We start from the raw sequence: 23,282 nt of genomic DNA, 5'->3' as shown, positions 1-23,282 counted from the left end.
ACGGGGGTACCAAAGGCGACACAAAGCTTGCATGTTGGAAGGCAATGTGGCTAGGCACGCGGGTGTCGAAGGCGACACAAAGCTTGCATGTCGCAAGGCGATGTGGCTAGGCACGGGAGTGCGAAGGCATCGCACACGCTGAATGATGAAGATTGTACGGGTGCGAAATCTATTAAGGCGCAAGGAGGTGCAGCTGCAGAAAAACCATTAGCTGCTTCAAATTGCCCTTTGCTCAGTGGTGTACAGCATTTTCAACATTTAAGTAAATGTCTTTGTTTTTACTTTTATTTATTTTTATATTACTCCATTTATTTAAGTTTACAATGTAAATAAGGAAGTACCCCCCATTTGGATTCAAATAAAAATACTAGAAAATCAAATTCCCACCAAATCAAAATATGAAAATTCGGTTTTAGTGCAAAATACGATTTAGGCTAAAAATGATGGCTCATTAAGTCAATATATACTTCATACTAAAATCCCATAAAATCAAGTTTTCTTATTTGATGATTAAGGAATAAAAGCCTCCAAAAATAATCTTGAGAAAATGATTATTCCGAAAAACTATTTTCATACTTAGTCAATATTGCACCTCCGCTAAAAAAATTCTGGGTCCACAGAAGCGACATAAGCCTTTGTATCATTCCCACAGACGCGCCAAGTTGATGCTCTTTTGGGAGGTCAACTTAGAGAGCGGTGATAGTGAATGATGGGTGAAGGTGAGGACCTTCAGCATGTGTGTGAAGACTTGGGCAAGTGATAAATGTAAAGAAGACAAGATATACGTGGTTCACCCTTAATGAATGGGCTACATCCACGAAGAAGTATGTTCTCATTATAATAATGTATGATTACATTTGTACATGAGGTTGGACCCGAATATAAAGATGACAAATGAGGTGCCCAGGCCAGGGATCTAGAAGAGAGTCCCCGGCCTAGGGTGTAGCTCTGAGACCCGGATCCTTTTCTAAGTGGAGAGAAGTAGTTCCTTTTCACATGGATATTATTCCGTATTTATAGGGAGGTGAAAGTGTGAGGTTTGCATAGAATTTCAATGTGGGACTTTGTGCAAGTCGCTGTGGTGGTGACAGGTGTCATGGCGTTGATGCTCTTGGTGCTAGTTGCTTTGATGTTGGATATACTCGGTTGATTATGGTGTAAACAGGGACTGTGTTGGTTGGTCTGGTGTAGTGGTGGCATTTGTGGGTTAGGTTGGTGTGGTGAGATCGGGTGGGTTCACGGGGTGATTGGGTGAGGGTGATATTGTTATATAGTCGAGTCTGGGGTGTTGGGCTTGGGCCTTATTAGTGGGGGTTGGGTGTTGGGTGGTGAGATATTCCAGCGGGTGGAGGAGGAGAAGAGGTGGCTGATAGATTCCGTTGGGTTTTGTTGCTGGGGATGCGAGGAGGGTGATGAGTGCTTTGTTTCTTTCTAATAATTACCTTTGTTAATAGAAATTTTATATTCATTTTTTATGCGAGGAAAATGCTGGGGATGAAAGCCTCATAACCATAAAAGTGGGACATACATCTGCATAAATTAAAATAAAATTCACGTAGGCATTTAACAGTTCAATTAACTGTCCGATTAATGGAGGATGATTTACAAAGTTTATAACAGTCCAATTAATAGTCCTAATTAGGAGAGAAGTATTTTCATTTAAATTTATCAATAGATTATGTTAAAAACAACATAAAAAGTAGAAAATCCTCAAATATATATATATATAGTTCCCTTCTATTGAGGGATCCCTCAAATAATTTTATTTGAGGGACGCCCTTTAGGGTACCCTACAATTTTTTTCTCAATGATTCAAACCATCTATTTTTTAGGTCTTCATTCATATATCATCCTTACAAAAAATTAGACAAATCTGAAACCGTTTCGACATCCAATTGTGTTTTACAAAATCAATGAACATGGTACTTCAATAAAGTACTAAAATTTCAATAACTCAATTTAGTGGTCAAATGATATCAGATTCAAGTGATTTTTTGTAGAGATGATCTTTGAATGAGTATCTACAAAATAGACGTTTGGATTAGTGAAATACAATCCGGAGTGGGGCCTACAAGGGGTGTCCCTCAAATAAGCTTATTTGAGGGATCCCTCAATGGAAGCTCCCTATATATATACAGCCAATAAGTGGTTAGAAAAATACCAATCTTTGTGTACAACCATCCCAGACAACCCTGGTGCTTCCAGAAAATCATCGGGAAAAAGTGGAAAATTCTCAAATTCATCAATAAACGACTTTGTTGCTTCCGTAAGAGCCGCCCTCCATCGCGACACCTTCTCCAAATTATCCTTGAATCTATCTTCATGTTCAACAAATGCTCCACCAAAAGTGCCCATTTGGTCTATTAAATATGAGGGATTCACGTTGTAAAAAATCGGCAGAACAATTTGCTGCTGTGAATTCTTACATTCAATGATCTTAGCAAGCTCGTCCAAGCACCAAGTTGAGGAGGCATAGTTTTCAGAGAATATGACGACAGAAATCCTTGACTTTTCAATTGCTTCAAAAATCTCTCTTGGTATATCTCCTTTTTTGAATTGATCTTCATCCCAGAATGTGTCAATTCCCCTGTTGAGCAAGCTACTTGTACTAAGGGTCTACAATCTGAAGCGTGTATCCGCACTTCTAAAACTAAGAAAGACATCATATTTCCATTGATCGTTGGAATTGCCCATGGTGAAGACAATGGAGTAAAACCCTCAAAAGTTTCAAAAGAAAATGAAGATGTAAATCACGAGCCACCGGATCGGTGCTCTGATACCATATGAAGAATAAAAGAGATAGAACAATAGGTTCATTTATTGATATCTTGTTGTACATAATACTAGACTTTATATACTAGGTTTACAATCTTCTATTTTAACATAATTCCTAATTAAGGCTACAATCCAGGTTTGACCCATAAACCTTGAGGTTTAATACAGAAAAGACAATTACAATATTTACAATGCTTCAATTACAAGATTTGATTTCCAACACTCTTCACGCCTATTTTCCTATACAAGTCCCGCAGCACAAATGTTGTGATGCGTTGGTTGGTGGTGTGCCCTATTTTTCTTTGTGTTGCAGGCTTTTATCTATATATAGAGCAAAATGGCAGAGAATGGTGAAACATTCAAAATACCAGAAAATGTCATTGGTTAATTCAAACATAAAGAATTGAAATTATTAATTAAATGAGAATAATGTGGTAAATTCACTTTTTCATATTAAAAAAAATTAAAATTAAAAACAAAATCAAATATAGGTCATACTTTTATGAAATATAACTACTCCATATTATCTTTTCAATTCTAAAAATAAAATAAAAAAGAAAAAAGAAAATCAATTGGCACATGCGTGAGCATGTACAATAGTTTATAGAATATGTAGGGCGTCAAATTTAGAAAGAAGAACTTGGACCACGTCAGGAGTCTTTCTGTAAAAGAGGCCCTTCTTCGTATGGAGGCCCAAATCAGGATCCTTCTGGAGTTGGATTAGTTATTGCAGACATGAATGGAGGTCAACTTAATGCTCTTTTCTGTCTTGCAACTTTGATTATAGGCAATTAGTTTGCGAGCAACCAAACACCCAAGAAAGATGACGGGCAGAAGGTTTACTTTGAAAGGGTTCTCCATGCCCTTAAGCGTGCACACAAACCTAGCTATGGTGGATAGCCACTGAGAGATTCCACAAATTAATCCAAAAATGTCTGGAAACATTTCTAAACGCGGGCTTGAGCTTTCTCTATTTTTACACTTGAGAATGAGTTCGCAGATGCAAACGAATAGAGCCACAGAAGCCAACCACATACCAGTGAGTGCAAACTGGGGTTTTCCTGGGGAGAAAAATTGATCACAAATAGCTGCAAGGATCTCCAGGAAGAAGCTCATGATTAAAAATGTCCACTCTACTGTATTGTCCTGCAATCAAAAAAATCTTCTCAGCTGAAAAAAGGAAAAAAACCTGACAAGAAAGAAAGTTGATTATCTTTTACCTTAAATAAGAAGAAACAATTGCATTAAAATATAACACAAAAGATTAAAAAGATTTTGCTCTTGTCCATTGAAATCAGAGGACACATATGTCATATATCCTCAATCTTTGAAATGAATATGCAGATGAAATCTTAAGTATTGTTAAAATTTTGACCAATACATTGGTTATGTACATTCAACAAAGCTTAACCAAGGCATCCAACAAAAAGATTAACCTCAACTAAATTTTATGAATTTTGACCACCATATTGGTCTTGTAATAGATGAAGAGGCTCGAGGTTTTTGAACATTTATACAAGGCTTCCCCTTTCAGGCGTGGAATAAACTCTCAACAAACTTAACTTATACAGTAACTTGAAAAGAAAAATAAAGGATAAAAACTCTCAACTCATCAGGTTGACAAGCCGCTTGATCTCTTGAAAGTATGCCTTACAGTCTTTAAAAGACAGTAGAAAATTTTTACTTTAAATAAAAAACGTTGAAGATTTTTTTACCTTTGGGTTGCCGGTATCATTGTCTGCCGGGTGTGGTTCTTCTTGTTCCTGGTATGAAAAGGCAATTGCATAAACAAATTAATATAATAGAAAATAAAAAGGTTTGGCTGAAGGTTTTCTTCTAGTCCGATACTATTGAGGGATTCTTTGAATAATTTTATTTGAGGGACATCTTATAGGTCCTACTTTAATTCTACTTCAATGGTCCAAACCGTCTACATTTAAAGTCTTCACTAAGAGATCATCCTTGAAAACTATCAAGACTGTATAGTTTCATTAAAAAATTAATATAAAAATAGGTAAAAGAATATGGTTGTCAAATTGCATAAGACATTTATGTGTGTGTGTGTGTATATATATATATATATGTTAGTTATTTATTACTTTGTTTTATTTTATTAAAATTCAAAACTTATTATTATTGTTATATATTTAATAGTAATAGTTATTTATTTTAAGAGTCATATTTGTTGACTAAATAGACGTGACTCTATAAAAGGGTGTCTGGAGTCTTATAAATAAAGAACTCCTCATTCATAACAGAGTACGAACAATTCTCTGTTACTCTCGTCCTCCATATCTGAATCACACTCATCATTCTCCATCTCCTACAATTCTCTTTATCTATTTCCTGGGCAATCGATCAACACTTGGCATACCCGTCTGCCGTTGGCGTGCATAACGGACCAGACATCCTGTGAGGCCTTTGGGTTGTATCTTGGAGTTGTAGAACACCGCCATAACCTGCAAGTAGGAAGGCGTCTACGGCTTTAGGACAGCGGTTATCGTGCCTCTCTTGGGTTCACAGGCCAGGACTTTCTTTTTCCTTTAATCTACCTATTGTTAATTGTGATTTGTTTTAATTGGATATATTTAATCTGTTTTATATTTACACAAATCTGCATTTATATTTAACATTCTAAAGCCGTATATTTGTCTTCTGGTTGTTTGTGTTTAATTTGTTAGTTTGTGTAAATATTTGTTATTATTATTGCACTTCTGTGTTTCGTCACTTTAGAAACAGATTCATAGAAAAACTGTAAGATTAAACTGTTTCTGGAAAATATAGGTTTTGATAATTGTTAAAGTTTCTGTGTTATCTCATAATTAGCCATTTAGATTATAATACATCTGTCTGTAAATTTGATTTCTGTCATATCTAAGTTTAGAATAAATTGCTTGTAAACTAGTGTGTGACATTCTGTTTTATTTTATTTTTATAGTGTCATAGCAATCTGATCTCTCTCACTTAATCTTAGAAATTAGTTTACCAAATGGCAAACTTAGAAGAAGCCAATAGTGTTAAACCTGCAAAATTTAGCGGTCATGATTTTCGTAGGTGGCAAAAACAAGTGAAATATTGGTTAACTGTCCTAGGACTAATTTCTGCCCTTGAGGAATCACAACCAAGTACAGAGTCATCTTCTTGGCTAAACCCAGAACAAATTGAATACCATAGTTATAATAGAATTTTGAGTGCCCTGTCTGATCATCTTTATGATGTGTACCATGCTACTACATATACTGCCAAAGAACTCTGGTAGGCTTTAGAGGCCGAATATGGAATTATGGATGCTGGAATTGATAGGTTTATAGTATCTAATTTTAATAGGTATAAAATGGTTGAAAACAAGTCTGTGGGAGAACAAATTCATGAGTATCAAGAGCTATTAAGAGGAGTAGAAAAGAAAGGAACCAAATTTAGTGAAGATTTTAAGGTCTCTTGTCTTATTGATAAGTTACCCCCATCTTGGGATGAATTTGCTAGAACCTTAAGGCATAAACAAGGAGAACTTACTTTGGTTCAAGTAATAAATTCTCTAAGAGTTGAAGAGAAACATAGGTCAAGCCAAAAGAAAGAAACTGAGAAACCACCAACTGTGAACTTAGTTGAGAACAACAGCAACAAAAATAAGGATAACAAGTCTAAGTTCAATACCCGGAAAAACAAGAAGAATTTCCAACCAAGGAGAAGGAACTTTAAGGATAGACAAACCAACCAAAATAGGAATTTTGAAAAGACTAAGAATCAAGAAAGAGAGAGGATTTGCTTTGTTTGTGGAAGAACCAATCATGTGGATTCTGTTTTCTTAGGTTATGCTCATAATAGCAGTGCCAATAGGTTCCTAGTCATAAATTCTAAAATAAGTGAAATTTCTAATAACACAATTTTGGAGTCAAGGGATGCAACTTACTTTGAGGACATATTTCCTTTCAAGACTAGAATTCAGAAGCAAGTAGTAGATAGATCTAGATCTAATATAATTTCTGATAAAGCCTCCACTAGTACTAGTCTCCCAGTTGTAAATGAAGTAGAGCCTCTAGCAGAACCTAGAAGGAGTAAGAGACCTAGAGAAGAAAAAGGTTTTGGAGATGATTTTTATACATTCTTGGTTAACGGAGATCCTACAACTTATAGAGAAGCTATGATCTCAATAGATGCTCCGTTTTGGAAAGAGGCAATAAATAGTGAGATTGAATCTATTTTACAAAATAATACTTGGGAATTAATAGATTTACCACCTGGGACTACACCAATTGGTTGTAAATGGGTGTTTAGGAAGAAATTGAAGCCAGATGAAAGTATAGACAAGTACAAGGCTAGATTAGTAGCCAAGGGATTCACTCAAAGAAAGGGTTGATTATTTTGATACTTACTCCCCTGTCTCTAGGATCACTACTATTCGGACCCTTATAGCATTAGCCTCCATACACAACTTAGTAGTTCATCAAATGGATGTTAAAACAGCGTTCTTGAATGGAGACTTAGACGAAGAAATCTATATGGAGCAACCTGAGGGATTTATTGTGAAAGGTCAGGAGCATAAGGTATGTAAGTTGGTTAAATCATTATATGGACTTAAGCAAGCTCCTAAACAGTGGCATGAAAAGTTTGACAAAGTCATTTTAGAATATTATTTTAAGATAAATGAGCATGATAAATGTGTTTACTACAAGGAGTGTGATGGAGATTGTGTTATATTGTGTCTTTACGTTGATGATATATTATTATTTGGAACAAATCTGAAGATTGTGAAAGATGTGAAGTCTTATCTATCAAGGAAGTTTGATATGAAAGATGGGAGAAGCCTACATTATTTTGGGAATGAAATTAGAAAGAACACAAGCTGGCTTTACTTTGGATCAATCTAGTTCAATCGAGAAAATGCTCAAAAAGTTCAACTATTTTACTAGCAATCCAGTTTCAACACCCTATGATCCTAGTGTGAGCTTAAAGAAAAATAATGGTGAGCTTGTGTCTCAACTTAAGTATTCACAAATGATTGGATCTTTGATGTACATTGCCAAATAAAACTAGGGCAGATATAGCCTATGCTGTAGGAAAGACTGAGCAGATATACGCATAACCCAAGTAGAGATCATTGGAATGCTTTAGAGCGAGTGTTCAAGTATTTGAGAGGAACTTTGGATTACTCAATATGTTATAAAAGTTTTCCTTGTGTAGTAGAAGGGTATAGTGATGCTAATTGGATTACAGATAGTTCTGATGTAAAGTCTACTTCAGGATATGTATTTTTGTTAGGAGGAGCAGCTATATCCTGGGCATCCAAGAAACAAACAATAATTTCAAGAAGTACAATGGAGTCAGAACTTATAGCTCTTGATATTGCATGCTGAGGTTGAATGGATTAAGATTTTTGCTTGAGATACCCCTTATGAACAAACCCATACCAGCTTTTTCTATTCATTGTGACAATAAGAAAATGAATAGACACATTCAAGTTAGATATAAGTGTGAGAAGCCTATTAAATAAGGAAGTGTTTGGGCCAAAAATTGACACATCATTGTAGCCCTATGTAACAAACAATTTGGTTTGGGCCTCACAGGCCCAACATAATAGGAAGAGAAGTCGACGGAAGAGGAACAAAGACATGCACCTCTACGGGATAAAAGTCACAATGGCGGTAGTCGTGAGGGGATGAAAAGTCACAAAGGAGCCTACTGAATGAAAAAGTCAGCAATAACAGCTGGCCATAGAAGAAGTATGAAGGTTCGACATCAAGAAGAACTCAAGATTAAGTCCCCATATATATGTATATACAGAGATTTTTACTGTCTTTTTACAGAGAAGGTAAATCTCCCAAGATAGATCGCGAGGGTTACAATCTCGAGAAGGATAAGCGGGAGGGTGTCGGAAGGGCTAAAAGCAAGTGATCACCTATCGAAAGCCTATCACCAGAAAAGAGGGAGGAAAAGGGGAAATATCTTTGCCGCCAATAAAAACACAATCACCTACCGAGAGAAAGCAGCGGTTTTCTATAAATACAAGGAGAGTGGGCGGGTAGAGGACACTCAAAACCAGAAAATCAATCAAAAACAAAAACTCAAAATGACTTCAAAACAGGCGAAAAGCTCATTGAGCCAAGACACAAACAAACAAATCAGCGAAGCTCACTTAAATTCCAAGTGAAAACCGAGCTTTAGATTAGAATTCCCAAGGTTGGACTTAGAAAATAAGTCATTCAAATTTCCGAGTCGATCTAGCCCTAGAAATCTCGAGAATGCGACCACTACGCCCAAGAAGCCCGCGATTCGCCCCTCGAAACTTCACAAAAGCTTAAAGTACATTGAAGCTTGCCCAGAACCAACCTTTGGTATCGATTTAAAGTTGAAACTTAGCAATCGAGTTGTCAACATTCGAGTCCGGCCGGACATTTCCAATCGGCGGGCAGTTCGATTAGGTCGGCCGGACATTTCAGTCCGGCCCAGCAGAGCCTCCCATCCAGCAGAAATGGAGTTCCAATTGTATCTTCATCTCTCTAGCATGAGTATTTATTGTTATAGTTTTGTAAAAAGCGATTAAAACGATTCAAATTCCATCGATTACGCAAGCGGTTTAAATCCCATGATTCTGCAAAGCATTTAAATTCCATCAACCATTACGCGAGAACGACTTTTATCTTGAGATAAATTGTTAAAGTCCTCACCCGTAGGCAGAAAAGAACTTACTTGGGAGATATTCCTCACCCAAATTCACAATCGTTTGTTTAAATCGGTAACTTGGGGCGCAAGTTATCTACTCAAACTAAGTCTGCTAGAATTTGTTTTGCTAGCTGAAGTGCGCTCGCACACCAAAGAAAGCTGACTTGTCAGCGATCTGTGGTTCTCAAGGCGGTAGAGGAACTTTGCCCTTCCATCACAGAGTGAGCAAAGCGGGCAAACAATTTGCGCCAGGTGGGACTTCTCGGTATACATTGTTCTTTACCCGATCCATGAATCTGGAAGCTCTAGCAACCACACACGACATGGAAATAAACCAAGTGGCCCTCGGGAAGGATTGGAATCGGGAGTGATGCCGGCATTGACATGGCGCGACAGAAGCGGGAGGTCGGGGCCCAGCTCGGAAGGATGAACGTCACGAGGACTCGTGTTCGACAGGAGGTCACAACACAAAGGAGCCAAGACCTAGATAATATGGCACCATGATGCAATGGCAGTCGACAGTCGGGAAGGATCGGGAGGTGCCATGGCGATTCCCAATCCTAATGAGGTGAGTCGACAACTAGACCTTCCCTATGGTCCCCACGGATTGGCATGGCCATGTCAAGAGAATCCTCTCGGTGCAGGGTAGCGAGGATGCGGGAGCGGGAGAAATCGGTGGACCGGACGGGGAAGTGGTTAATCGGCCAGAGCGTATAAGGCTGTCCCAATCACGCGGCCGAAGTTCTGCGCGGAGACAAGTCCCAGCGAATCGGCCAGAACCACGGCATTGTTCGCGACAAGCGGCCACAAGATCTCCTGGCAGTGCACTGAGCAGGCGGCAATATTACCTACAGACCCGGAAGGATGGACCCCATCCATTCCCTCCACTGCAAGAGAGAAGGAGGCGGGAGAGGAAATTATCCTTATGCCAATAACGCGAAAGCAGGCGAGGGGCAAGCGGAGAAACCACCAAGGGGCCTGGAAGAGTAAGGTTACCTGGGGAAGAGTTGCCTAGACCATATAGGGCAGTAACCACGATTTGCTCGGCCCGAGCAGGGGTTTGCTCGGCGGAGCAGAGGGTTTGCTCGGCGAGCAGGACAGAACCTCCTCCCGTTAATGCTCTAAATGACGTGGGGCATTGCAAGAATGATCAGGGAGATGATGGAGCTTCGAAGCCAGGAGGGGGGAAAGGCCCACCTATAGAAGCCATATCCACCTTACATCGATCAAATACCCTTGTCCCGGTTTTAAAGTACCAAACTTCACTTTATTCAATGGAGAGGATCCTCATGCTTCATCAGATTGAGCATGTAGGCGATTTTCCACCCAATGCATAGCCATAGAGAATAACCCACTGTTAAAGCTAAGACTTTTGGGAACTCTCTCTCTGGACAAGCTTTCACTTGGTACACTAACACTGCCAAAGACAAATTCTATTCAGACTTAGGAGCAAATGGAGAGTGTCTTCCATGACTACTATTAGAGATCCAATGTAAGTCACCATCAAGATCGGTGACCTTGTCTGCTCTCAAGCGATTGAAGATGAACCCTGCCCAAGATTTTATAAACGAGTTCAGAAGCTCAAAATGAAGTGCATCCCCATCGAAGAATTACACTTCATCAAATGGCTCAGCCGCTCAAAATTTCTTTGAGGAAAAGATTTGATGGGATGTTGTTTGGAGATCTGCAGAAGGCTAAGGCGGACAGCGACCAAGTAGGAATTGCTCGGGAGGAACAGTGAGAAGAAGGAACTCTTCCAAAGGCACGTATTACAAATCCCCTTCTTCCTCAATACATATGATTGAAGTGGAGTGAAGAAGATGCAGAGGAATCGGAGGAGAGAGAGGTTGCTATTGCGGAAATGGCAAGATTAAAGCACCCCATCAGTTGTAAAACCCTTACAAAGCCTCCAAGGATCAAAAGCCGCCACCATTCACAGGAGGGTTCGTTCCAAACAAACCCATGCAGAACAAGGTGTATTCTTTCGATCTGACCAAAGTAGATGCTTTGTTTGATGAAATGTTGCTACAGAAAGCAATAGAGATGCCTCACAGAATGCCCAAACCAGGAAGAACTCAAGGGCGAGCAGTATGCAGATGGCACAATTCTTGGAATCATTCTACCAATAGTTGTGTTGTTTTCAGAGATGTTATACGAGAAGGAATATGACGGCGGAAGGTGAAAGCTAGCGAAAAAGCCTCCATCCGTCACCACAGATCCTTTTCCCCGCCATACAAATTAATATGGTCAACCTAAATTGGCCGAGACGAAAGAGGGAGTAGCGACTCTGAGTGGCCCGGTAGAAGCGAATAGTTTCAAAAGAGACTATGGAAAGACCAAAAGCAACCATTTCAATGGAATAGTGCTCTGCAGAGAGTGCAAGTGTGAGGCTGTGCTAGAGGTGACCTGGAAAAACAAGATCTGCCCACTCCAAGTGTTTTTGACCGGATTGGAACCACGCCCGAGATAAGGCGACGCGGAAGCTACCTAGGCTGTCCATCCAGTGAAGAAACACTCGGCGGCCCAAGGAAGAAAAATCAATAAGGTTGCCCAGTGATAAACCTTTGGCAGCCATCATTGAAGCGGTGGTATTACAGCCGGAAAAGTGGCGAGCCAACAATGGGTGACGAAACCCAAGGAGGAGGTTGAGAGCGATCTTGCACATTCCTCAATAACGAGAAAAGCATGGAGTGCTTCCAAAGGCCAGTGCCCAAAGGAAAGAACTGAGATATTTCCCAGACGAACAAGCGGTCTCTCAAGCCGAAGTTGGAAAGAGCGAATCCTCGAAGAAACCTTATCCATTACCGCCTCCGCCTCGGAAAATCTACTTAAAACTCCCGGCCGGAGGAAAAATCAGATCCTATTCGGAGAAGAAGGGCAAGTGGCTGGATTGAGGAGTATGAAGAGGAGCAAATGGATTATGAACCATCTGCAGATGACCAGAATGCGCTCCTCGGAGCAGAAGAACTAGGAGAATGGACGGAGGAGTATGAGGAGAGAAACAGATGGATTATGGCGGAGGGTGGATCTGGCCAGGCCTTGGTGCGAGGCGGAGGACTTGTTAAGTCTTGACCTAGGCATCAATATGGTGTTCATTGCGAGAAAAGTTACAGGCGATAGAAGGACAGGAGAGCACCTGGATGGAGGCGTATTTTCCCAAGAAAGTTTTGAGTGCGAGTTGGCGAAGGCGAAGAGGGCGAGGCGAGCGGCGGTCCGGAGGCGAAGGAACAACCCACAGGTTGGCTCTGATCGCTTTGCTTCTCCAAACCAACCAAAGAAATGGCAAACCACCTCGGACCCTTGTTCATAACAGCAAACTTTGGAGGTGTTCCTATTCCCAAAACTATGGTAGATGGAGGTGCAGCCATCAACCTACACCTCCTGAGAATCTTTGAGTAAAATGGCGAGCAGAAGGGACTTAATTCCAACCCGCGGCCGTCACCAATTTCGCGGAGGCATCACCAAAACCCTTGGGATCTAGATGTGGATGTTGTAGTAGGAAGCAAGAAATGAAGGTTGCATTCTTTGTGGTAGAAACTACCTCTACCACTTACAATGCATTACTTAGCGCTGGATTCACCAGAGTCTATGTGTTCCTTCCACTCTTCATCAACAATTAGCTTTATGGAATGAAGAAGGCTACATGGAGATAATAGAGGCGATCCACGGCCATTTCTACTCTGCCATGTGTTGTGAGGCAAGGTATTATCATGATGACCTTGGTCCTTTCACCTTCTTTGGAGTCAACGAGCAGCCGCCCCCATGGTGTCACGGCCTAGAGGCTCATTGAAGAAGGTCTAACCAATTCCTTGGAGGATTGGAACAGACCTTTTGTTCTAAATTTCCATGGCACTAATGTCTAGTCCCAATCAACTTGAGGAAAAGGATCGAGCTGCAACAATCCGGTCCATTACAAAAAGATTGTTGATATCTGGGAGGAAAGAGAAGTTTTTTGAGCGAAATTCAGCCATCAATATGGCGAATTCACTCATGAAAGCCGCGGAAAGCCGGGAGGAGGAGAAGAACTACGGAGGAAAGTGCTAGATTTTGCACCAGCCAGCCTGGATGACTCTCTGCGAGGTAGAAGATCCTTTGCGAAATAAACTTAGGAGCAGGGGAGGATCCAAGGCCTACCTTTATCAGTGCACTATTGAAAGAGCCACTTAAGAAGGAACTCGTTGCGCTACTGCAAGAGTTCAAAGATTGTTTTGCTTGGCATTATCGCGAGATGCCGAGGATTAGAAGCAGAGGACTTGGTAGAACACAAGCTGCCAATCAAAGAGGGATACCTACCAGTCAAGCGAGGCCAGAAGGAGGATGTCCATGGACCGCAGGCCCGAAAGTCAAAGAAGAAATAGAAAGGCTGCTCAAGGCAGGATTCATCAGGCCTGCCATCTATCTGATTGGCTAGCTAACATTGTACCGGTTCTAAAAAGGAAAAGCTGGGGCAGTCAGAATCTGCGTGGATTACAGAAACCTAAATGAAGCCTCTCCCAAGGATGAGTACCCTATGCCAATGGCAGACATGCTAGTAGATGGAGCTGCCCACAACCAGATGCTATCTTTTATGGATGTAGCAACGAGTTACAATCAGATCATGATGGCGAGAAGAAGATATCCACAAGAGCAGACCTTCATGTGTCCAGGGCATATAGGTGCTTTTGAATATACTGTAATGCCTTTTGGCTTGAGAAATGCAGGGGCTACCTATCAAAGGGCAATGAATTCTGTTTTCCACGATATGATTGGACATTCCTTGGAAGTTTATATTGATGATGTTGTGATTAAATCACCAGAGGAGGGAAACCACATGATAGGATCTAAGAAGAGCATTCCTAAGAATGAGGCAACATAAACTGAAAATGAACCCAAAGAAATGCGTTTTTGGAGTTCAAGCGGAAATTTCCTAGGATTCTTGGTCCACCAAAGAGGCATAGAAATCGACAAAAACAAAGCAAGATCCATCATGGAAGCCTTGCCACCTAGGAACAAGAAGGAATTGCAAAGTCTCTTAGGAAAAATTAATTTTTTGAGGAGATTTATATCCAATTCTGCAGGAAAAATTCCAGCCTTTCTCTTCTTTGTTAAGATTAAAACAGGAACAAACCTTTAAGTGGGAAGAACAGCACCAACAAGCTTTTGAGGAAATCAAGCATTACCTCTCAAATCCACGAGTTCTGTCCCCACCAAGGAGAAGCAGACCACTCAAGCTCTATATATACATCAGAAGTATCCATTGGAAGTTTATTGGTTCGAGGATAACAAGGAAGGGAAAGGAACAGGCGGTTTATTACCTAAGCGAGAACTCGTGAAGTGGAAAGAAAATATTACGCAATTGAAAGACTTTGCCTAGCCTTGTACTTCTTCTGTAAAACTTCGGACATTACATGCTTTGCCATTACACCATCTATATCATTGCCAAAAGCAGATCGATCAAATACATGCTAACAAGACCAATCTGGAGAAGCGGGGTGGAAAATGGACCTTGGCCTTGTGGAATTTGCCTTGGATATGTTCCTCAGAAAGCCGTCAAAGGACAAGGCTGTGGCGACTTCCTAGCAGATCATCCCGGAGAGGAGATTGAAAATATGGACTCTCTAGACATAGCAAATGCAGATCTATTAACCAGAGCTCACACCTGCCTCAACAATCCTATCTACTCAGTTCATCTTGCACCTTGGAAGTTATACTTTGATGGATCAAAAACTGATATAACCGAGGCAGGAATTGTCTTGGAAGAACCACTTGGAATCAGACACTGCTATTCTTTCCAATTGGATTTCCAATGCACCAACAACAGGGCAGAATATGAGGCTTTAATCATTGGCTTGGAAATACTGGTAGAACTAGGAATTCAATACTGTGGAAATTCTGGGAGATTCCATGCTAGTTTTGAAACAAATTGCTGGAGAATACAAGTGCCTAAGCCCTTCTTTGGCTGTCTACTTGGTGGCGAGCTAGGAATCTTCTGACAGAAATCGGAGAGAGCCACTTGGGAACATATCCCAAGGGAAGAAAATTTTGCGGCCAATGAGTTGGCCCAGGTGTAACAGCAACAGGTGTACAAATGCCTAAGGCGTGTGTACAAAGAATCATCAGAGGGTAGGAAAGAAAAGCCTACCATCTTTTCTGGCCAGAGGGATGGAGATAGATGTCAATTCTGCCACAATTACTGAAGATGATTGGAGAAATCCTATCATGACCTATCTACGATATCCAACTTTGCCCTCTGAAAAGAGAGTCAGAATCATGGCTTTAAACTACCTTATGTGGAATGAAGATTTGGTCCGAAAGAGCAAGGATGAGGTGCTTTTAAGGTGCCTCGGAAAGGAAGAATACATGAAAGTTATGGGAAACCCATGAAGGAATCTGTGGAGCACATCAAGGTGGGAGAAAAATGTGCTGGTTAATTAGGAGATATGGCTACTTCTGGCCAACCATGATGAAAGATTGCATTAACTATTCCAAGGGGTGTGAATCTTGTCAAAGACACGGTCGTCCAGCAGAGCTCCATCGGTTCCCATGAATCCAGGTGGTAAAACCATGGCCCTTTAGAGGATGGGCAATGGATCTCATTGTAAGATCTATCCAGCCAGCGACAGCACTTTGCTTTATCATTGTTGCCACAGACTATTTCACTAAGTGGGTGAAGCCAAGGCTGTAAATCTACTACATCTCAAGAGATCATCACTTTCATAGAAGAGCAGATTATCCAAAGATTTGGCATCCCAGAATCAATCACAACTGATAGAGGATCTTCCTTCATATCGAGAAATCTTGGACATGGCGAGAGGCATTCAAATTCAGAGTTGCTCCAATCCACTCCTTATTATGCCCAGCCAATGGGCAGTGAGAATCAAGCAACAAAGTGATCATCAACATTATCAGGAAAATGCTTGAGAAGAATCAAACAATGGCATGAGAAGCGTCGAAACTCAGTGGCATATAGAACTTCAAAAGAGAAGCGTGGCATGACTCCTGTCGTTAACCTACGGTCATGATGCAATTCTGCCTATGGAGATATTGTTCGATCCCTCAGAATTGCTCACCAACATGACTTAGTAGGAGAAAACTACTCCCGAGGCTATCTTTGCTGGGCTGGAAGGATTGGATGCGAGCAGAATAGACACTCTCAACAAACTCTGGCGGAGAAAGTATCAAGGGCCTACAACAAGAGAGTCAGGACAAGAGTTTTGAAGAAGGGAGATAGTGCAGGCGATTACGCCCCTCGGAACCCATGTGGTGGTTATGGAAAATGGTCACCTACATGGGAAGGCCCTTTCATAATCAACCAGATCCTCGGAATGGGGGCATACAGGTTGCGGATAGGGATGGAGAAGTTCATACGGCCCCAATCAATGGCAAATGGTTAAAAAGTTTTATCCAACCATGTGGATCAGGGTACAAGCAGACCGGGATAGACACAAGATTACACTAGAAATCTTTTGGTTCCTTTCAAAATTACCCTTGTTTCTACTTCATGTCTTTTAAGTTTGTCCCTTTTTGTTGTACTTCCATACATCTTTAAGTTTACCTTGTTTCTATACATCTTTTAAGTTTGTCCCCTTTTTGTTGTTCTTCCATACATCTTTAAGTTTGTCCTTTGTTTCTATACATCTTTGAGTTTGTCCTTTTTGTTGTATTTCTATTCTTTTTAGTTAGGGGAATTTACCAGCGCAATTTAATGGCCATGTTATTTAAGTCGGCAAACCGTTCCAAAAGCGATTCAAACTTAAGGGGGCATTGTTTGGGCCAAAATTGACACATCCCCAAGGCCATCGAACAAACAAAGTGGTTTGGGCCTCACAGGCCCAACATAATAGGAAGAGAGTCGGACGAAAGAGGAACAACAGACACATGGCGACCTCGGATAAAAGTCGACAATGGCGAGTCGTGAGGATGAAAAGTCGAGCAAAGCGCGACCTCTCACGAAATGAAAAAGTCAAATAACAAGCTGCCATAGAAGAAGTGGTGAAGGGTTCGTGACATCAAGAAGAACTGAAGATTAAGTCCCCCTTATATATGTATATCTGAGAGATTTTTCTCTGTCTTTAGAGAAGGTAAATCTCCCAAGATAGATCTGCGAGTTACAATCTCGAGAAAGGATAAGCGAGGCGAGGCATCCGGAAGGCGGCTAAAAAGCAGTGATCACCTATCCAAGCCTATCGGCGAATTGAAGAAAAGGAGGAAAAGGAAATATCTTTGCCGCCAATAAAAAAACACAATCACCCTACTCGAGAGAAGAGCAGTTTTCTATAAATACAAGGAGGAGTGGGCGGGGTAGAGGACACTCAAAAACCAGAAAATCAATCAAAACAAAACTCAAAATGACTTCAAAACACTGAAGCACCAAAGCTCATTGAGCCAAGACACAAACAAACAAATCACGAAGCTCACTTGAATTCCAAGTGAAAACGACTTTAGATTAGAATTCCCAAGGTTGGACTTAGAAAATAAGTCATTCAAATTTCACAGATCTCTAGCCCTTTGAAATCCTCGACGAAACGCCATACGCCCAAAGCGCGATTCGCCCACTCGAAACTTCACAAAAGCTTAAAGTACATTGAAGCTCTGCCAGAACCAACCTTTGGTATCGATTTAAAGTTGAAACTTAGCAATCGAGTTGTCAACATTCCATCCGGCCGGACATTTCCAATCGGCCGGACAGTTCAGTCGGCCGGACATTTCGATCCGGCCCGAAGCGAGCCTCCCATCCGGCGAAATGGAGTTCCAATTGTATCTTCATCTCTCTAGCATGATATTTATTATTATAGTTTTGTAAAAGCGATTACGCTAAAAACGATTCAAATTCCATCGATTACGCAAAAGCAGTTTAAATCCATCGATTACGCACAAGCAGTTTAAATTCCATCAACCATTACTGCGAAACGGCTGTTTATACTTGAGATAAATTGTTAAAGTCCTCACCGTCGAGGCAAGAAAAAGAACTTACTTGGGAGATATTCCTCACCCAAATTCACAATCGTTTGTTTGCAGAAATCAGTAACTTAGGGCGCAAGTTATCTCTCAAACTAAATCTGCTAGAATTTGTTTTGCTAGATGTACGCTTCGCACACAAAGAAAGCGACTTGTCAACGATCTGTGGTTCTCAAGCGTTGGGAACTTTGCCCTTCCATCACGAGAGTGAGCAAAAGCGGGCAAGCAGTGGTATCCTTGGATTTTGTGAAGTCTGAAAGAATATTGCTGTCGAGTTGACCAAAGGTCTATCTAGAATCAGTCCTAGATTTGTCGAGGGGGATGGGCCTAAGCCCGTAAGGAAGTCACCTGGGAGGTAATTAAAATCTCCTGCTCATCCCTATGACATTAGTCCTGATGGATGTGACATTAAGGAAGGACATTATCCTGAATGAGTTTCGAGGCGAGCATACTCTCGCAGGGTACGAGTCACATGTACTCTTGAAGGACTCACCTGTACTCTTGGAGGACTCACCTAAGTGAAAGTAGTCGTGAGGCCGTGACTGTGAGAATTGGGTAGTTCTCTAATAACTTTCATGAGAATCAAGATTAAGCGCATGGCCATTAATAGTGCTAACGGATCGGTACCGTGTGTGTAACATGTTGTAATTTGAATCAAAGGGGTCTAGTTCAAGACATAGTTCACTATGATTCCTTCGGATGAAAGCTGTTCACACTAAGTGTAGGTTCAAGTCCGGAAGACACCTACACCCATTGCACGATATACAAATTGCCCAAGTTTCCTTATCTTTACTTGTTTTTCATCTTTACTATTCCTTATGAAGTTTTGGATTTTGTGGGGGATTGTTAGTTATTTATTACTTTGTTTTATTTTATTAAAATTCAAAACTTATTATTATTGTTATATATTTAATAGTAATAGTTATTTATTTTAAGAGTCATATTTGTTGACTCAATAGACGTGACTCTATAAAAGGGTGTCTGGAGTCTTATAAATAAAGAACTCCTCATTCATAATAGAGTACGAACAATTCTCTGTTACTCTCATCCTCCATATCTGAATCACACTCATCATTCTCCATCTCCTACAATTCTCTTTATCTATTTCCTGGGCAATCGATCAACACTTGGCATACCCGTCTGCCGTTGGCGTGCATAATGGACCAGACATCCTGTGAGGCCTTTGGGTTGTATCTTGGAGTTGTAGACACCGCCATAACCTGCAAGTAGGAAGGCGTCTATGGCTTTAGGACAGCGGTTATCATGCCTCTCTTGGGTTCACAGGCCAGACTTTCTTTTTCCTTTAATCTACCTATTGTTAATTGTGATTTGTTTTAATTGGATATATTTAATCTGTTTTATATTTACACAAATCTGCATTTATATTTAACAATATTTACATATTTATTATACTTACATCGACGTCATCAGCTTCAGACTCGACAGCTTCAAGCATGTCAAGGCTTCCAACTTCGTTTAGTCCCTATTTTATGGAAAAACAATTGTGAGAAAACTTAATATATACAACTCATTGTCGCATTGTAAATACTAGATCATTAATATATACAACTCACGCTCACATCTTCTTCATCTTCTTCATCATCTTCACCTTCTTCATCTACTTCATCTTCTTCATCATCTTCACCTTCTTCATCTTCTTCATCTTCTTCATCATCTTCATCTCTAATTAATCTCTGTTGTTTGAAAAAGAAATTGCATTAACAAACTAATATATAAAAGAGTAAAAAAGGTTTCTCCAGTCAAATATTGAAAAGACAATACATGTTGTGCGTACCCGAAGAAATTGCAAGTCATGCTCCTCCTTAGTTATTTTGAGGATTTCGTGAATGTCTGAGGCAGGAGCTCTTTCGTACCTTTCTAATATAGAGGGCCATTGATCTATACTTTTCTGATGTAAAAGTGAACCCATAGCTGTGAGGACTAATGGATTCCCTTGAGCATAGTCTACGAATCTACGTGCGAGTTCTTGATAATCATCCGGAACTCTACTTGTTCGGAAGGCATTAGAACTGAAGAGTTCCAAAGCTTCATCAGATTGTACCTTCTTCACTTGGTACGTGAACGGAACTCCATGAGCATGAAGCAAATCTTCATCCCTTGTTGTTATGATAATTCTACTGCCGGCACCAAACCAATCAGAGCTTCCAGCTAAGTATTTTAACTGGTCCAATTGATCCACATCATCAATAATTAGGAGAATCTTTTGGCCGTGCAACCTACTCTTAATGATATTGACTCCTGAATCAACATTTGTGACTCTCGGTACATTCAGCCCGGGAATGTCATAAAGAAGACTCTTTTGTACATCGACTAAGCCTCCTGGTCCCTTGGAATTTTCTCTAACATTTCCCAAAAAGCAGGAAGCTTTAAACTTATGGGCAACTTGATTATAAATAGCTTTAGCAAGTATTGTCTTACCCATTCCACGAATCCCCGATATACCTACCATGCGAACAGCATCTACTCCAACACCTAAAAGATCATTCACTTCTCGCAGGCGAGAGTCTATTCCAACTAGATAGTCAGTCTCATATGCCAAATAGGTACGCTTTAATTGTCGTAAAATCTTTTCAATGATTGCATTAATAAATTTGTATCCATCATGCCTGCCAATTTAAAAACATCTTAATCAATACATGAAATCGAATTTTGCTATATAAATGTTTAAATAAGACCAAGAACATATAATCCCACAAAAAATGGAAGATTTACTCGATTAAAAAGATGACCTACCTATATCTAGAAGGTTACGTTTTTTCTAAAAAGTTGTTATTAGTTTGTCCATATGGCATTGGTTGATTTTTGCCAACTTTTGAAAGATTGGGACCCCCAAAAAAACAAAAAAAACAAAGAAAGATAGGGAACAAACTGTTATGGCCCATTTGGTAATGTTTTTGAGCTCGTTTTCCGTTTATGTTTCTTGTTTTCCGGCAAATACACGTTCAGTGGATCGTTTTCATTTTCCCTCAAAATGTTTTTTGAAAACAAATCCAATTTTGTGAACAAAAGTTGAAAACGATAAAATGTTGTTTTCAATTTCAACGTTTTCATTTTTTGAAGATACACAAATTCATTTTATCCCTATCTCTCTTTCTCCAGTCAACTAGGGAGCATCACTGTGGAAACCATCTCCTCCGACCTAGACCCATCTTCGTCAATAGCCACTGTTGAAGAGAGACAAGGTAAGAGAGAAGTATGGTGTTGGCAACCATGGGGCTTGGCCTGGGGTGCAGAGAATTTGGAGTGGGGATATTGCCACATCAGCAGTTAATAGACTTATTAACAGAAAGATTGACGGTATATATGAAAGTGGTAAAAAAAATTAAGTTTGTGTATGCGACTAAAACAAAAAAAATTGATGCATAGAACTCTAAAAATCGATAAACTTTACCGTAATAAAGTAAAAATTACCCTAAAAATATAATAGTGACCACCCAAACATCCCAGATCTAATACATCTAAATGTTGTGCGGTGATTTTGTCACGTTCTGTCTAAAACTTCAATAATGAAATATCAATGAGCGATTTTTAATTGTTTATTTTCAAATTTTAAGGTTTATTATATCGTGTGGATGAAAGACAACATAAAAACAACAGTCCTGATTAGGAGAGAAGTATTTTCATTTAAATTTATCAATAGATTATGTTAAAAACAACATAAAAAGTAGAAAAATCCTCAAATATATATATATATATATAGCCAATAAGTGGTTAGAAAAATACCAATCTTTGTGTACAACCATCCCAGCCAACCCTGGTGCTTCCAGAAAATCATTGGGAAAAAGTGGAAAATCCTCAATTTCATCAACAAACGACTTTGTTGCTTCCGTAAGAGCCGCCTTCCATCGCGACACCTTCCCCAAATCATCCTTGAATCTGACTTCATGTTCAACAAATGCTTCACCAAAAGTGCCCGTTTGCTTTCTTACATCTGAGGGATTCACGTCGTAAAAAATCGGCAGAACAATTTGCTGCTGTGAATTCTTACATTCAATGATCTTAGCAAGCTCGTCCAAGCACCAAGTTGAGGAGGCATAGTTTTTAGAGAATATGACGACAGAAATCCTTGACTTTTCAATTGCTTCAAAAATCTCTCTTGGTATATCTCCTTCTCTTTTGAGTTGATCTTCATCCCAGAAGGTGTCAATTCCCCAGTTGAGCAAGCTGCTGTACAAAAGGTCTACAATGCTGACGCGTGTATCCGCACCTCTAAAACTAAGAAAGACGTCATATTTCCATTGATGGGTGGAAGGAGAAGAGGAAGAGGCTGCTGGTTCAGTGGTGATATTGTACTCCATGTAGTTTGATAATTGGATGCGCCTCTTGCTTAACCTCACAGTTGCTCTCGACTGATAAAATCGAAGCAAATGTGAAAAACTCTGTCAAGAGTTGGGAACTCTATATAAAGGCTACTAATCAACTTTCTCATGGCGGCCTCTTGCTTAGTCGTAGTTTCCTACTACCTGCAGTGGAAACGAAGCCATGTGAGCGTACCTGCAGATTATACAGCGTACCGCTGTGTGAAATAATTCAAACCATGTGAAAGCATCCGATGCAAATTTTGAAATTTTTTTATAAAAGGGAGGGAAACAGAATTTTGCCTATATGCCAAACAAGCCCCTGTCTCTCCTTCAATGCATCACGCAAATAAGATATTTGCCAAGCAAACTCAGTGGCGCTATTGTGAATTCAAGTAAACTCAGCGGTATAATCATAAATTCAGACAAGATGGAGGAAGCAATTATTGGCGATGCCAGGCAATTTCTGCGAAACACCAAAAATGAAATTTGAAAACAGAAAATTCGTCTTCCTATTTTTTGCAACAAAAGAAAAGAAAAGAGAAAATTCGTCTTCCTTTACTTCAAAAGTAGACAGTGAGCAGAAATTTT

General features: G+C 40.1%; 1 protein-coding gene across 5 annotated transcripts; it reads right to left on the bottom strand.

Moving 5' to 3' along the window:
* Nucleotides 1–3,378: 3,378 nt before the first annotated feature.
* On the bottom strand, nucleotides 3,379–23,010 carry LOC103335371 (disease resistance protein RPV1-like). 5 transcript variants are annotated; one of them, XM_089055455.1, is made up of 8 exons: nucleotides 22,888–23,010; nucleotides 22,117–22,856; nucleotides 20,168–20,999; nucleotides 19,947–20,066; nucleotides 19,790–19,855; nucleotides 19,509–19,592; nucleotides 4,491–4,538; nucleotides 3,379–3,921 (listed from the first exon to the last, which is right to left on the bottom strand). In XM_089055455.1, the coding sequence occupies exons 2-8, from the start codon at nucleotides 22,689–22,691 to the stop codon at nucleotides 3,496–3,498; spliced, it is 2,151 nt and encodes a 716-aa protein (XP_088911581.1). In that variant the 5' UTR covers nucleotides 22,692–22,856; nucleotides 22,888–23,010; the 3' UTR covers nucleotides 3,379–3,495. The 5 variants fall into 5 exon arrangements, with proteins under 5 accessions (XP_088911581.1, XP_088911584.1, XP_088911582.1 ...); XM_089055458.1 differs by lacking the exon at nucleotides 19,509–19,592; XM_089055456.1 differs by having other exon boundaries at nucleotides 22,117–22,964.
* Between the last annotated feature and the right edge of the window lie 272 nt (nucleotides 23,011–23,282).

This window comes from Prunus mume, linkage group LG6 (assembly GCF_029339155.1).
Source record: "Prunus mume cultivar Tortuosa linkage group LG6, ASM2933915v1, whole genome shotgun sequence".
NCBI classification, from domain to species: Eukaryota; Viridiplantae; Streptophyta; class Magnoliopsida; order Rosales; family Rosaceae; genus Prunus; species Prunus mume.
This window is presented reverse-complemented; position numbering and strand designations above follow the sequence as displayed.

Coding starts and splice junctions, on each gene's coding strand:
- LOC103335371 (XM_089055455.1), bottom strand. CDS start 22,691: ATGGAGTACAATATCACCACTGAACCAGCAGCCTCTTCCTCTTCTCCT. Junction 20,067..20,167: donor ATGACTTGCAATTTCTTCGG/GTACGCACAACA, acceptor TTCAAACAACAG/AGATTAATTAGAGATGAAGA. Junction 4,539..19,508: donor TGCACGCCAACGGCAGACGG/GTATGCCAAGTG, acceptor TTTTCATACCAG/GAACAAGAAGAACCACACCC.